General features: G+C 39.3%; 2 protein-coding genes across 3 annotated transcripts in view; both read left to right on the top strand.

Moving 5' to 3' along the window:
- The window catches only part of MROH8 (maestro heat like repeat family member 8), a 116,454-nt gene extending 115,542 nt beyond the window's left edge, over positions 1-912 (top strand). The window contains exon 15 of the transcript XR_005213043.1: positions 807-912. The gene's annotated coding sequence lies outside the window, so the exon portion shown is untranslated. The remainder of the gene's footprint in view (positions 1-806) is intronic.
- On the top strand, positions 37-14,618 carry LOC119515438 (maestro heat-like repeat-containing protein family member 7). Of its 2 annotated transcripts, XM_037811394.1 has the most exons (7): positions 43-971; positions 1,660-1,815; positions 7,303-7,425; positions 8,912-9,011; positions 9,309-9,374; positions 12,063-12,233; positions 14,417-14,618. In XM_037811394.1, exons 1-6 carry the CDS (start codon positions 780-782, stop codon positions 12,209-12,211), a joined length of 786 nt encoding a protein of 261 aa, XP_037667322.1. In that variant the 5' UTR covers positions 43-779; the 3' UTR covers positions 12,212-12,233; positions 14,417-14,618. The 2 variants fall into 2 exon arrangements, with proteins under 2 accessions (XP_037667323.1, XP_037667322.1); XM_037811395.1 differs by lacking the exon at positions 9,309-9,374 and having other exon boundaries at positions 37-971.
- Positions 14,619-15,952: the final 1,334 nt, after the last annotated feature.

The raw sequence follows: 15,952 nt of genomic DNA, 5'->3' as shown, positions 1-15,952 counted from the left end.
AGGACTTGTAACGTGTTGTCCTAAGAGTAAATTGGATAGGCCAGTATATCTGCCCCCAAGGAGCTTACCATCTAAAACCAAGATCACTATCATCCATGCTAGAAGAGAGCTCATATTTCACATGCCTAGCTAGAAACCAGAAGAGAAGAGTAATCCCTGAGGCTTCAATTTTATCAGTTGGGTTCTGTTTTCTTTATTTTAAAATGTATGTATATATCTGAAACAAAAATGACAAGTATTAATATATGTTAATTCTTCTTGATTGGATGCATGCATTTTTTATACCATGTATATTTTTATATGTAGGTTTTAAACTTTAAAACCTTGAGACTCCTTCCTTTTGGGGGTCTCAGAACAGTGGAATCCCACTTCAGAATGGGAAGGATCCTGAAGAGTCCTTTGTCAAAGTCTGTGTGAATTCCTGCTAAGAGATCTTCCAGCCTCTGTTTGGATATTTTCCATGTTGGGGAACTCACGGTGACCTGAGCTAACGATTCCACTTTCTCTCATTGTTAGAAGACCTCTTCCTTGCATTAAGCCCAAGTCCATATACCTGGACCTTCCCCCACTTGGCTCCACTTCTATCCTTTGAGGTGACTCACAACAGCTCTGCTCCCTCCTCTACATGCAGCCCTACCAATATGAGAGGGCAATCATGACTCCTGACTTCTCTGTTCTTCGCTATCCAGTCTACCAAAAATCAAAAAGCACCATGTACTGAGTAAAAGTCAGGAGCCCTCCCTTTGGTGCTAGATTAAATACCATCAGAAGAGGTACTGATGTGTTTCTTCCCTTTGGGCACCCAGAGAGAAGACATCAAGAGCCTGTTGCCATGCTTCTTAGACAGCTTATGTGAAACTGATGAGAAGATCGTTTTATTGGCCATCCAGATACTCCTGCACCTCGTCACCACAATGGATTTCACCACCCTGGCTGCCATGATGAGAACCTTGTTCTCCTTATTTGGTGATGTAAGAGAATGAGAAAGGAGAGACTTTCCTGGGGGGAGGGTAATTGGCAAAGCAGCAAGTAGAAATTGGGATAGTAATAAGTACATTCTGTTTTATAAAGTGTGTACTTTCTAATTTCCTCTAGGACCCTTGCAGGTAACCTGTAATTTTGGCAAGACTAATGTTGCTCTCATTTTTCAGATTAAAATAAATATGACATAGAAACCTGCCAAGGTATCACCCAGCTTCATGGGACAGAGGAAGAGTTTATGTAAGGGAAAATATTGTCTTTCAGGAAGTAATCTGGACTGGGTCAACATGGTGGACTATACATATGTACCTGTCCCAAATCCCAAACATTTTTTAAAAGAAATACTTGAAGCACAATGAATAGCATCTTTAGAAGAATAAAATATACCAAGGCCAGGATTTTGAATTTCAGTAAAACAACTTGTGTGAATAGTTAATACCAGTATTAGGCACAAGCCATGATGACTATGGTGAAACTATGCCCATTTCTTCTTTATAAAGAGAGAGAAGGGCAAGTAGTGCCAAATCAGCAGGTCTTGCCATTTCCACACATCTTTGGTTTCCTGTCCTCAGCTAAGTAAGCTTAATCTAGGACTGACTTTTAACCCACCCAGAGCTCTTGTGAGCTAAGCATGAACATTTTCACAGAGCTAATTTCTTTTGTGTACTCCATTTATAGGTGAGACCTAATGTTCATCGTTTCTCCATGACCCTCTTTGGAGCTTCCATAAAGTCTGTGAAATACACAGATAAGAAGGGTGTAGAGAACCAAGTCCTGGACAGCTTGGTCCCACTGCTTCTGTATTCTCAGGATGAAAATGATGCAGTAGCTGAGGTAATGTCTGCTGTCAACTTTTTTCAACCCCAAGTGACTTAAAACCCATAGCAAAATCTGCAATAAGTGTTCATGTCTCTGAGGGCAGGGACTGTGTGGGATCATCTTTGCACACCCCATATCCTCCTCTGGCACAGAGCTACCTTTTCATTGTTTTTCCTAAGTGAATTGTGTGAAAAATCTTACTCCTTATTTCTTTTTTTATGTAAATATTAAAATATTTATTATAGGAATTAGTTCACGTGACCATGGGGATTGGCAAGTTCGAATTCCTTAGGGCAGGCCGCAAGTTGGAAACTCTGGTAAAGGCAATGTTGAATTCCCCAGGAGAAGCAGGCTGGCTGAAATGAGAGAGAAATTCATCTTTCTGACTGCTGAAATCCTCAATTCTTACTTAAAGACCTCCAACTGATTGGATGAGGAAACTCCTCTCATTGCTGAAGACAATCTCCTTTGTTAATTTTAGATATAATCAGCTGTAGATGCAATCAACTGAAATAATGATTTAAATCCATCTATGAAATACTCTCACAGTAACAATCAGGCCAGTGCTTGTTTGACCAAACAACTAGAAACCATAACTTAGCCTGGTCGATGATGAAATTAACCATCACACCTAGCACTGTTGAGGGTTGGTCCTGCATCAGTCTCTGTCACCCTAACCACAGTTTAAATCCTTGAGGGCTGGGACCAGGTTTTCCGATTCTCTGAATCTGTTACAATGTCCAGCTCCATTCTGGATAAACAGTAGGTACCCAATAAAAGCTTCCTATTTGATTCTTTTTTAATGTTCCTCTTACAAATCTCTTTATCAGAAGTCTTCATTTCTTTATGCCGTTTTGAACCACTGTCTAGTGTCATTTCCTTTCATTCTGAAGAACTCTTTAGCATTGCTTGCAGGGCAGGTCTAGTGTTGATAAACTCCTTCAGCTTTTGTTTATCTGGGAATGTCAGTCTTTCCCTCATTTTTAAAAGAAAGTTTCACCCAATATAAAACTCTTGGTTGGCAATTGTTTTCTTTCAGCACTCTTAAATATTTCAACCCACAGCTTTCTTGCCTCCATGATTTCTGATGAGAAATTGGTACTTAATCTAATTGGGACTCTCTTATACATAATATGTTGCTTTTCTCTTACAGTTTTCAGAACTCTCTCCTTGACATCTGCATTCAACAGTTTGATCAATATGTAACAGGAAGTATTTTTCTTTAAGTTGGTGTTCTCTGGACTTCTTGGATGTGCATATTCATGTCTTTTGCTAAGTTTGAGTTTTCTTTCATTATTTCTTTGAATATTCCTTCTGCTCCTTTCTCTCTTTTTTTCTCCTTCTAGGACTCCCATAATGCATATATTGGTATGCTTGATGGCATTCCAGAGGTCTTAGGCTATTTTCACTTTTTATGATTCTTTGTTCTTTTGCTTCTGAGCCTGATGCATTTCAGGTGTTTTGCCTTCAAATTTGCTGATTCTTTCTCCTGCCAATTTCAATCTGCTTTTGAAACCTTCTTCAGAATTTTTCATTTTAGTTATTGTGACCTTCAACTCCAGTACTTCTGTTTGGTTCCTTTTAAAAATTTCTCTTTATAGAGTTTCTCAGATTGTTCATTCATTGTTTTCCTGATATCCTTTGGTTCTTTCTCTGTATTTTCCTTCATCTCCTTGAGCACATTGAAGATCATTTTTTAAAGTCTTTGTCTGGTATGTCCACAGATTAGTCCTCTTCATTGATGTTTTCTGGATTTTTATCTTCTTCCTTCGGATGGGCCATTATTTCCTGTTTCTTTGTTTGTCTTGTAATCTTTTGTTGCACACTGTATTTTAAAATATAAAGTCTGGGATTTATTCTCTGAGTTGTCTGTTTCTTGAATTTGTAACCAGCTGATGATTTGACAGCATTTTTCTGGAGTGTCAGCTCTCCTGTCAGGGAGGTCTGCCCAAGGCAAATGCAAAGTTCAGGGGTCAGCCTGTCTCTTTTGAGCTATATCTTGTCCTGTGCTTGCTGGTAGCCTTAGGAGTTCCCCTGTTTATAGGAGTTTGAATGCCCCCTCTGCTTCCCAGGAGACAAAGCGTCTCCCTCTCCCAGGTGTTCTACTGCCTGATTTAAAGCAGTAAGCCTTTGCCCAGGCCATCTACCTCAATTGTTTGTTACACTGCTCTCTTTGACTCAAGTGGCTTTTGCCTGGAGGGCAAATCCTAGGAAGGGGGCATGGCAGAGAGGTGTGTTTCCCAAGTTAGTCTTTCTTAGCTGGAAGAAGGCCTGGGACACACAAAGGAAGTGCCAGTGGGCTCCAAATTGCCCTAGGGGCAATTAGATGAGGAGAGGGGATGAGGGAGGGGCCGGGGAGGGCACCAAGATCTTCTTTCATGGTTCCCCAAAGGTGCACTTTCTTGACCTGTCCAGCAAATGCAGCTCTTCAACTGTCCTCTGCAGATCTGAGGAAGCACCACTTTTAAGTCTCCTCTGCTGTTTTTGGAACATTGGCCTCACTCAGAGCCAAACTCCCAGGGAACCAAAGTAGCTAATCAAAAGCCATGAGCAGTGATCAGCCCATGCCCATCTTGGATCTTGGGGGAATGGATTTTTATGTCCCTTTCTGTCACCAGAAGCTACACCAGGGGCTGGATCCCACTGCTGCCTGCTGTGAGAGTGGGGGCTGGGTGATGGTAGTCAGCCACATGGAGAGAGCAATTTACTGGTGTTTACTGTAATTTACCAGACTCTTCCTCCTGCTCTTCCCTGAATGCTATACAGTGTTCTACTGGATTCTGTAGTTTCAAAATAGTTGATTCAGACAGTTCCTGCCTGTTCAGTAGTTGTTATGGTGGAAGAACTGATTCCTGGAGGTCCCTTCTCCACCACCTTCCTCTGTGACTTCTCCTTATTTCTGTATACCAAATAATGGCCCTTTGTAGGTAAGAATGATGAATTATACCACTTTGTAGTCCTACCCCAATATTCAGCCTAGTACAGAAACCTAAATACAGTATCCAACTCAACAAACTTTTCTTGTTTATAACAGTGATAATATTATCTTACTTCTTTCATTTCAAAAGCTGCCTAATAGTCTTGAGATAAGACTCATGTTGAGGCTAAGTCAGAGACAGTAGTTTGTCTTTGAAGGCTTTACTTTGCCTGAATCTTCCAAAGTTTCTGCCCTGAGAGTTGTGGTTCCATTTAAGCTATCCTAGTCTCAACTCGGTGGTGGGTGAAAGGTTGGGAATATCATCATCTTTAGTATTGTCCCATACCCCAGAAGCCTGTCCATGCCAAAGTGCTAACTATGACCACCAGGGAGGTAGGTTTAGGCCACAAGGATTCTGGAAGAAGGCTGGAGCTCTTCCTTCCATTTGCTCCCCTCACAGAAATGAAATCTCAAAGTCTGCAGGTTCAGAAACAGGACTTAAGATTAAAGTAGGTTCTGGCACCTTGTTTGGGGGAGTTTTATGGTCTTGTTGCCATAAATATGAAATATTTCAGATTCAATAAAGTGTAGAGCAGAGCTTCCCAACACAGTGATGGGGAATTATGTTCTACATTGACCGCACACACACACCCACCAACCCTTGGCAGTCACAGGCTGAGGGCAGCTGAGGCACTGTCCTTATTTTCCTTCAAACCTTGAGCAACCTCTAGTCACTTTTTCCAGGGCTTTCTCAGGGTCAGCCTAAGTATAAAGGAGAATCACTGGTACAGAGAAAAACGTCATAAACACCCATGAGTCTACCACCTACTCCATGAAATAAAACAGGAATAAAACATGTACTTACCCCAAATGAATCCCACCCCACCCCACCCCCAAAAATGGTTGTGCCGGTTTGAATGTATTGTGTCCCCCAAAACACTGTTATCTTTGATGTAATCTTTTTTGGACAGACCTATCAGTGTTAATTAGATTGTAATTCTTTGGGTGTTTCCATGGAGATGTGCCCCACCCAACTGTGGGTGATGACTCTGATTGGATAATTTCCATGGAGGAGTTGGCCCGCCCATTGGGTGGGTCTGAATTAAATTACTGGAGCACTATATAAGATCAGACAGAAGGAGCCAGCTTGCTACAGCCAAGAGGGACACTGAAGAAAGCACAGGAGCTGCAGATGAGAGACAGTTTGAAGATGGCCGTTGAAAGCAGACTCCTGCTCCAGAGAAGCTTAGAGAGGACAAATATCCCAAGTGCAACTAAGAGTGACATTTTTGAGGAACTGCAGCCTAGAAAGGAACATCCTGGGAGAAAGCCATTTTGAAACCAGAACTTTGGAGCAGATGCCAGCCACGTGCCTTCCCAGCTAACAGAGGTTTTCCAGACACCATTGGCCATCCTCCAGTGAAGGTACTTGATTGCTGATTGGACACTTTATGGCCTTGAGACTGTAACTGTGTAACCAAATAAACCCCCTTTTATAAAAGCCAGTCCATCTCTGGTGTTTTGCATTCTGGCAGCATTAGCAAACTAGAACAACGGTCATGCTGAATTTTGTTTTTATCATTTCTATGGTATAATTTTTCCTGTTTTAAAACTTTATATGTTGTATCATTCTATAAATATCTTTCAGCAACTTGGGTTTTTTTTTGTCCAACATTATATTTATGAGATTTATCCATGTTGTATGGTTCTAGTTAATTCATTTTCACTGTTACATGGCATTCTATCATATGAATATCCTACAACTTCTCCCATTCTCCTATTTCTGGACATTTAGATTGTTTTCAGTCTTTCATTATTTTAAACAGTGATGCAGCAAGCATTCTTGTACATATTTCATTGTACACTTGTGAAAGATTCTTGAGGCCATAAACCCAAAAGTGGAATATATAGGTATCTTTAACTTTACCAGATAGTTACAAATTGCTAGATAAAGTAAGAACTAATTTGTATTCCTATCAGTCCCCAAAGAAGTTTTTGTGGCCCAAGAATTCAGTGGCCCTGAGACAAAATACTTGCTTGGAGATTCACCAGAGGTATTATATGGTGTATGGGAGGCATTCTGAGAGCAATGAACTACAGAGGAGGCCCACTTACTAAATTTTGCTCAAATAGAAGTGATCAGTACTTTCTTGAGTTCCTTCTAACCCAGAGATTCAACAAGGTCAATGAGAAGAGGGGCTGCACTTCCTTGTGTGACAGAAAGATGAAGTAGGGGAAGCAAGTCGGGGTGAGTGCCCTGTCTGTCAAACATTGGCTAATGGGCATTCCTACCCAGAATTCCAGTCTGGCCATCATATCTGGTAGCACCTAGACCAGCGGTTTCGACATCTTCCTCCCCAGGATCCCAGAGTTTTGAGAACCCCCTTTAGGGATTGTTTGAAGTAATTGAAGGAGGACACAGGACTCTGATTCCTTCCCACTTCTCTTTCCCCTTACTTCAAACAGAGTAATTCTGAATTTATCAGCTTTTCATCTTGGGCTTTAGTGTTGGTTTTATTTGAGGAAAGCTTGCCTCAGGTGAAAAATGTTCAAAACTGCTGATCTGTGATTAATCCTTTTCACAGGAAAGCAGGCGAGTCCTAACTATATGTGCCCAGTTCCTGAAGTGGAAGCTACCTCAAGAGGTGTACTGCAAAGATCCCTGGTACAGCAAACCTAGCGAAGTTGGAACAATCTGCAAATTCTTTGTATGTGAGCAATAATGGTTTTAACTCTTTAATATGCTAACATACTTATTTTTTTTCTGATAGAGTTTTTTAACGAAGGAAAATGACACAAAGAAAACATTTCCCATCCCTTTCCACTTCAGCATTTGATATCTATGAGCTATTTCGTGCTGTGGATCTATTTTTCTATAGTTTCCACAGAAACACCTTTTATTATATCCCTCCCTCATGAAAAACACTGATGAACTCTTGGGAGCTCTATTAAACTGTATCAGAGGCTATAAGGCCAGGTGGATAGTAAATGCTCAAAAAATTGCTTGTGGACTGAACTGAAATAGAACTATGTATTGCCTTTACATGATCTCTGTCCTTTCCTTGGATGTAAGTGGATTGTTTTACCCTCTATCAGAGCATGTTCAGATTGCCCCAAGTGAAGGCTATCATGCTTTTATGGGCCAGGCAATACAATGGCAGCATGCCACCAGCTCTGCCAGGACCCACATGACATCCTTTCTCCTCAGAAACATGACAAAGGCAACTGTGGCTGATTTCATGGGCAGGCTTGAGCTAGGGCAGCCTCAGGAGGCCCATGGTTATTCTGGACAATGACCCTAGAAGAACCTGGATCCTATTGAGAAGACCATCAGATTGGCTATTCCCAGCGATCTTCCATGTTTTTAGCCTGTTTGGGACCCATATGGACATGTATTGACTTATGGGTCTGGGAAGTCCTAAAGTGCCCTTGTATCAGGCTTTCCACTGGGGATTATCTCCCTGTCCTGTAGCCAAGCCTATACCTGGTGTGCCAATGACAGTATCTCCAGTAGGAAATCCAGTGCTATCAATATATAAAACTATAGATTGTCCACATTAAATCCTAAAGTCTATGAAGACAAATTCCTAATCTCCTACTCCTATCACTGAGTGCCTATTCTTGTAAGAGATACACTGAGGGGTGTGTTTATTCATCTCCAATAAGCATAACACATCCAATGTGCAACAGGTGGTGGAAAACCCAGAAACGTGCCAACGATGGAAACTTCCTAAGAGGAGCTTGTAATCTAGTCAGGGAAATAAAACTTCTGTCAAAAATTAAACAGAATCTTAAGTGAGAGATAATATGGACAAAGAGAGGAGTATTTGCTAAACGCTCAGAGCAGGGTTAGTTCAGGCCGATAACAGCTTTCAGAGAAGTGCTCATAGGGATGCAGGGCTCTAAGTGGAGCTTAGAGAACAGAGAAGATTTAGATGCAGAGAAACAAAAGCAGCTTTAGAGGCATTACAATATGTGGCATGAGTGGATGTGAGCAAAGTGTATTCAGGGAATTTAACTTTGTCTAGGGGCTAATTATTGTGGCATAATATCCATTGAGCAACAGTAGTTACTTCAGGCACTATACTATATATGTATATTGGATTGAGTTCATGACCCTGGAAACTATGATGAGGCTGATAAAGATAGTGCTGTTATTTCACTGCTTCTTAATCTTTTTTCCTCTCCATATAGGGAAAAAAATGCAAGGGGAAAGTTAACATCCTAGCCCAAGCATTGATGTACTCAAAAAATGCAAAACTTCCCATCAGAAGAGCAGCTGCCCTATTTGTAGGTACAAAAATAAAATCCTTTCTCTTCTACAGTTAGTTTTATCCTGTACTTTCCCAAATTGCTGTTTTGATTATCTGCATTCTTTATGAAGGTAACCTTGAAAATACTTCTAGGAGAAAGGGGCGATGTTACCTACAGGTAACTACCAGACACTTGGAAGTCCAGTTTTTGGAATCTGCCTATTACCAAAAGGCCATTTCTGCCAAATGCATAGATTTTCCAAGACAAAAATTCTTAGGTATTAATTTCCAAGAGCAAAAGCTAGATCAGAGACTCATTGACTTTATTCTGCATTTAGGGCTCCTATCAAAATACACAGATCATGATGAGCTCAGGATGAAGGGTACTGACTGGATAGAGGATGGTAAGTAATAACAGTCCTTGGATTTGGAGTGCAACCATATTCCGGGAGACAGTAGGCTGTGGGTAGGGTTGCTTTAGTTCAACATGGCAGGGCTGAGACTCTGGGATACAGAAACCTGACTTTTGCAGTCTAATTCCCCCTTTAGGAAAGGACATGACCCTGTTTGTCTGGAAATAAGCTTTGATGATTGTTTCAAGGATAGTTCCTGAACTTTGCCTGTCAGGAAATAAGACATTACCTAGAAATACTACCTAGTAAATTATGATACCTCGTAAGTACCGCAGAGATAGCTGCAGCACTATTTTCTGTAGGCAGTTGTCCAACAAGATGGTGGGAGTTAGTAACAGAGATGTCTTATAGTTGTAAAAGGAAATAATCATGTAAATGGTTTTCTGAATTGTCAGTGAATGAAATTTTTCTATAATTGCATAGCTTTGCAGATTTGGCACTCAAAGAATTATTTATTCCCACTTAAGAAGTAGTTCTACAATTAGAAAATGCTGTGAAATTCTGAGTCTCACAATCCAAAAGAATGTACTTTGAGAACCAAATTAAAATCCTAAACAATGTACTTTTAAAATAAAAATATATAACTGGTAAAACAGCTATTTAAGAAATATTATGCCAGTTTTCTCTAAGGTTTCCCACTTCCTCACAGATATCAGAAGTGAAAAGAAAGGAAAAAACCATATAGATTATTTTATTCTGTGGTGTAAGATTCTATATGGTTGATTCTTTTCAATTAAAAGGAAATTATTTTCTAATCTAAAACACTGGAGAACTGAAGTTTCTTTTCTATTCAAAAGTTAACTATAAGGAAGATCTAAAAACCGTATATAAAACTATATACATATGTGTTAGGTTGAACTCTATGAAACTGCCATTTTGTAGGTCAAAAACAGTCAAATATCAGCAATCTCACATGGTTCAACCTCATGGAATAATCCCACCCTTTTCCTTCCCTAGCAATGGCTTATCTGTCTTAGAAATAGGATATTGTAACCTCTTTTCATAACCAAGTTTATGTTATTTACCATGGGTAATTTTAAAGCTAAATTTAAACAGAAAAACAACAAAATTTTAAATATCAATTTAAACTGATTTCATGACAAGATAAGACTTCAATCCCTTTGGATACAAAAATTGATATTATCTTCCTCATGTATTCTGTTGAACATATAGACAGATGTCAATGCAAGAACTGAAAGGAATAAAAAACTAGTAAAATACTTCATTTTGGAAATAAACATGATGAATTTAAAGGCTAAAACATTAAGAAATAAAAAGCTCCAAACTCTGAAGAGGTGCTGAGCATTGTTGAGACCTGGGAGAATTAGAAATTAAAAAGAGAGCCTTTTCAAAGCATGATACCAAAAACAGATCCATAAAGTAAAAGAATAATACCTTTGTATACAGAAAAAATTTTTAAATCAACTTTGAAAAAACAGAGACCTAGACAAAATTGAAAAGCAAACAGTAATATGAGGGGAAACATTTGCAACCTGATAAAGTGTTAATATCCTTAAAAGAAATCTAAATTCTCCAAAAGAAATGCAGTAAACAATATTAGTTAAGCAGTTCATAGAAGAATTACAGATGGCCAATTAATAGGTGAAAATATTCAGTAATACTAGTAAACAGGAATTTTCAGAATAAAACATGCAATGCCAGTATTTATTTTTTTGTCAAAATGGCACAGATTGTTGATTAACACTCAACATTGATGTATTGGAAGGAGACTGACATTATCATACACTGTGCTGGCAGAAGGATAAATTGGTACAACTTTTTTGTACCAAAGTTTGGCAATACGTATTAAAACCCTTTAAAATAAGCATATACTTTGACTTTATCAATCCTACCTTTAGGAATTTAACCTATGAAACAAAGCAGAAATAGTTATAGGAGCTCTCATGTCAGTGTTACTTAGAATAGTGAAAATGAGGAACATCTTAGATTGGAAACAATAGGAATTAGTTCAATAAATTATAACATTTCCATGTTATGGAATCATATGTAGCCATGAAAAATATTGTAGAAGAATTGTTAAATGACTCAGTAAAGGATAAAGTGATATTTTAAAATAAGACAAGCAATTATTAGATAATATGTACAATATGGTTGCATTTGGACAAGAAATAAAAGCAAACATGTATAAATACATAGAAAAAAGTCCAGAAAAATACATTTTCAAAATAACAGTGGCTATATTTAAGTGGTAGGGTGACTTTGGTTTTCTACCATTTACATGTATTCTCTAAATTTTCTACACAATAAGCATGCATTTCTTTTGCAATGAGAAAACATAACTAAAAGTGGTGTTGTGTTTTTGTTTTTTGTTTTTTGTTTTAATTTAAAAGGGAATGACTTAAGAGTAACATCTGAGACCAAAATAGGAACTTAGAAATTAATAGGATTAGATATGGCTTGGCAAGTCCAGATAATATGACTTTGGGTGGACTATTTGGCAGTGTAATTATTACAAAGGAGTAAAATATTTGGCAACTTGGAAGTCGGTTTCCTTGGAATTGATCCACAGATGTACAAACTTTCAGACAGAGGCTTGGAAAAAGTTAGTGCTTTATCTTGGCTGCTGAAAGCCTGTTGCATGTTTGGTGTCTGGAGCAGTGCTCGTTTACATAGATCTCAGAGGCCTTCACTTCCAATTTTGGTTTTCTCGCGTCTTAGATCTGCGAGATCTCCTGCATGACTCTGAGCCATCTGTGCGCATCATCGCCTCCCAGGCTCTGTTCCGAGTTCAGAAGGTGGCAGCTGACCCAGAACCCAGGCGGACAGTTTGCAGGTTGAGGAAGCTCTTGGGCTGCCTCCCTACGTAGGATGCAAGGCAAGCAACATCAGGTAAAAGCCAAACCTTTCAGAAACCACAAACACAACTAGTGCGCCATTTTTTCAGACTTAAAACAATGGCAGCAGTAAGCCATCTCCACCTCTAAATTAACTCAGAACTTTTTTTTTTTTCTGTTTAAACTTTTAAGAAGTTAGAATAGTATAGGGGAGCATAGCTCTTGGTTTTATTTGCAGAAACAGTGAGAATCTACTTATTTGTTGAGGCATGCCAGAAGATCCATAAAGTTCCTCCTGATGAACAGATCTATGGCAGATTCAAAAGAGATTCTAAATAAATGTTAATATTGCAATGTTAGTATTGTTGATTCTTTTTTCAAGGCCCAGTCTACTTAATTATCAATAATCTTAAGAATAAAGTAACAAGTTATTATAGTTTAAAATTTAGTGATGTCTTTTTAAAAAATCCCTTACATCGTTTTTCCTTCCTTCCCTCTTCTCTTAAAAACCTTTGAGTGAAAAGAAGTGGTGTGATGCTTAATCTATCCAGGTAAATCTAAACTCAAGAAAGAGGTTTCCAGCTCTTCCACTTTTTTATTTTTCTGATTCTGTCTCCTGAAACTGCTGTCAGATCCTCAAATGGTTCTAGAATGGGAAACATTATTTGTTGAGTATCCTCTGTCTGATTTAGATCAAAATTTAGAAAATTTTCTTATAAGCAGAATTTTCTAGGACAGGGATTAGTTTGTATCGGGAGAATACTTTGCTAAGCTGCATATGGAAGGATGAGAAACCTCCAAGAGGCCTGCTAGACTAATTAGAAATGGTTTCTATTGGTCTAACCCCCAGGCTCTTGTTTGGTTGAGGAACATAAGCAGTGAGCCAGAGCTGAACTAACTAGGGCAATACACAGACCTCTTGGTGGTAGTATGGGAAAAGAGAAAGAGGGGAAACAAGCAACTAGCAGATGAAGAATAGACATGTCAGTGAGGAACTGCATTGACTTTTTGTATCCCCTACATTTGACCCCCATCTCTATGCCAAAACATCTTTAGGAACACATTTCTCCACGATTCATAGTGGAGTTGAACTTGTTTTGAGGGATGAGACAATACTCTGTGTGTGGTTTCAAGGGATCCCTGCCCAAGACAAGTCTGTCATATCTGGACTGGCAGTTTGGAGTTTGGGGCTAAAATGTAGGCCCCAGCTGCCTGATGCATAAAATCTTCACCCAAGAGCTAAACCAACAGCACCCTGAGGGTGGCTGCTAGATGTTGAGCTTCAATGCAAAGAGCACATTTGAGTTACATGCATCCCTTGCTGTATTCTCTTTGGTCTCAGCATCAGTCTCCACTTTTGGACTATCCATTTGATGAATTATCCATCAAAAATGACCAATGTTTATTGAATGCTTACAATGAACCAGACACTGATCTAAGTAGATTATGTAGTTAACTCTTAATCCTCATAACCACCCTGTTATTACCTCCATTTTACAGATGGGGAAGCTGAGGAATAAAATATTAAAGTGACTTGCCCAGAGTCACACAACTAGTAAATGGCAAAGCCAGGATTCAAACCCAAGTAGTCTGGCTCCAGAACCCACATCTTTGGCTGGTCTGCCCTCTTCTTTTCCAATTTGCTCTTTCCCTCTAATGTGAATAAATGCAGATCTACACTATAATTAATCTCAGTTGCTGAACTCAGGCCCCCAAAAAAACTCTTGTAATCACACAAACTTTGAAGAATGAAATTCAGCCTCAAATTATTTATCAGATACAAAGTTTGGACATTTTTACTTAAAAGTGTACCTTATTTGTTTTATTTTTTAATAGGTAGAATGTACTTCCTATACTATTGAGTAGAATTAGAACAAAACATGGTAGTTAATCTTGAGACCATAGTTTGATCTCATGAACTATCCCTGTCTCACAGCAGAAAACGGGTTGAAATATACTTGCTTTTAAATTTTTTAATTTAAAAATAAGAGAATGAATGAATTTACTTTTTTCAAATCCAAAAACTTAAGGGGTTTATGCCTTCAGAACCTATGTTTGGGATGTGGTTTAAATCTCCAGTGACTTGGAAGAGGTTGAATGGATCCTTTCTTTTTGCTCATATTTATGCTTGTGTCCCTTTCCCTCCAGGCTTATTTTTATTTTCTGAGTATTACAGGGAGTAACAAGAGCAACAGTGCTTATTGTTTTATTTATCCTTTACTGTGTTAATATCCACAGAGAGAATCATCCATTTAGAGTCAGAGGACTGCTCTTTATTGAACCACCTCAGCAATTTGAGAAGGACTGAAGAAGTACTTATTAACAAGCCTATTTATTCCAAATATCTCCATGATTTTTATACAAGGCTGTCCTCAGAGATATGTTTATGTTTTTATGAAATGTTTTAAATATTCAAAGCAAACATTTCTGGACATTTAATTTTGCTACAATATTTTGAAATAAAAGTTCAGTGTAATTGATTATCTTTTTGGCTTTATTTTCATCATATACTATTAAAATGTATTGTTCATTATCTATTACTGGGCCATCTACATCTTTATTATTTTAGATTCTTTTTTCACATTGTATTTTCCTTTTCCCCCATTATACTGTAAAAACTATTTTATAATAATTTTTTTTTCTCTTATTAAAAGATTAAAGTGGGAGGGCGGGGCAAGATGGCAGACTGGTGAGCTGTATGTTTTAGTTACTCCTCCAGGAAAGTAGGTAGAAAGCCAGGAACTGCGTGGACTGGACAACACAGAGCAATCTGACTTTGGGCATACTTCATACAACACTCATGAAAACGTGGAACTGCTGAGATCAGCGAAATCTGTAAGTTTTTGCGGCCAGGGGACCCACGCCCCTCCCTGCCAGGCTCAGTCCCAGGGGAGGAGGGGCTGTCAGCTCCGGGAAGGAGAAGGGAGAACTGCAGTGGCAGCCCTTATCGGAAACTCATTCTACTGATCCAAACTCCAAACATAGATAGACTGAGACCAGACACCAGAGAATCTGAGAGCAGCCAGCCCAGCAGAGAGGAGACAGGCATAGAAAAAAAACAACACGAAAAACTCCAAAATAAAAGCGGAGGATTTTTGGAGTTCTGGTGAACATAGAAAGGGGAAGGGCCCTGAGGCGCATATGCAAATCCCGAAGAAAAGCTGATCTCTCTGCCCTGTGGACCTTTCCTTAATGGCCCTGGTTGCTTTGTCTCTTAGCATTTCAATAACCCATTAGATCTCTGAGGAGGGCCCGTTTTTTTTTTGTTTTTTTTTTTAATCCTTTTTTCTTTTTCTAAAACAATTACTCTAAGAAGCCCAATACAGAAAGCTTCAAAGACTTGCTATTTGGGCAGGTCAAGTCAAGAGCAGAACTAGGAGAGCTCTGAGACAAAACGCAATAATCCAGTGGCTGAGAAAATTCACTAAACACCACAACTTCCCAAGAAAAGGGGGGTGTCCGCTCACAGCCATCATCCTGGTGGACAGGAAACACTCCTGCCCATCGCCAGCCCCATAGCCCAGACCTGCCCCAGACAACCCAGTGTGACGGAAGTGCTTCAAATAACAGGCACACACCACAAAACTGGGCGTGGACATTAGCCTTCCCTGCAACCTCAGCTGATTGTCCCAGAGTTGGGAAGGTAGAGCAGTGTGAATTAACAAAGCCCCATTCAGCCATCATTTCAGCAGACTGGGAGCCTCCCTACACAGCCCAGCAGCTCAGAACCGCCCTGGGGGGACGGCACTCACCTGTGACATAGCACAGTCATCC

This window comes from Choloepus didactylus, chromosome 19 (assembly GCF_015220235.1).
Source record: "Choloepus didactylus isolate mChoDid1 chromosome 19, mChoDid1.pri, whole genome shotgun sequence".
Classification (NCBI taxonomy): Eukaryota; Metazoa; Chordata; class Mammalia; order Pilosa; family Megalonychidae; genus Choloepus; species Choloepus didactylus.
The sequence above is the reverse complement of the archived record's forward strand: the minus strand, read 5'-3'. Positions and strand labels throughout refer to the sequence as shown.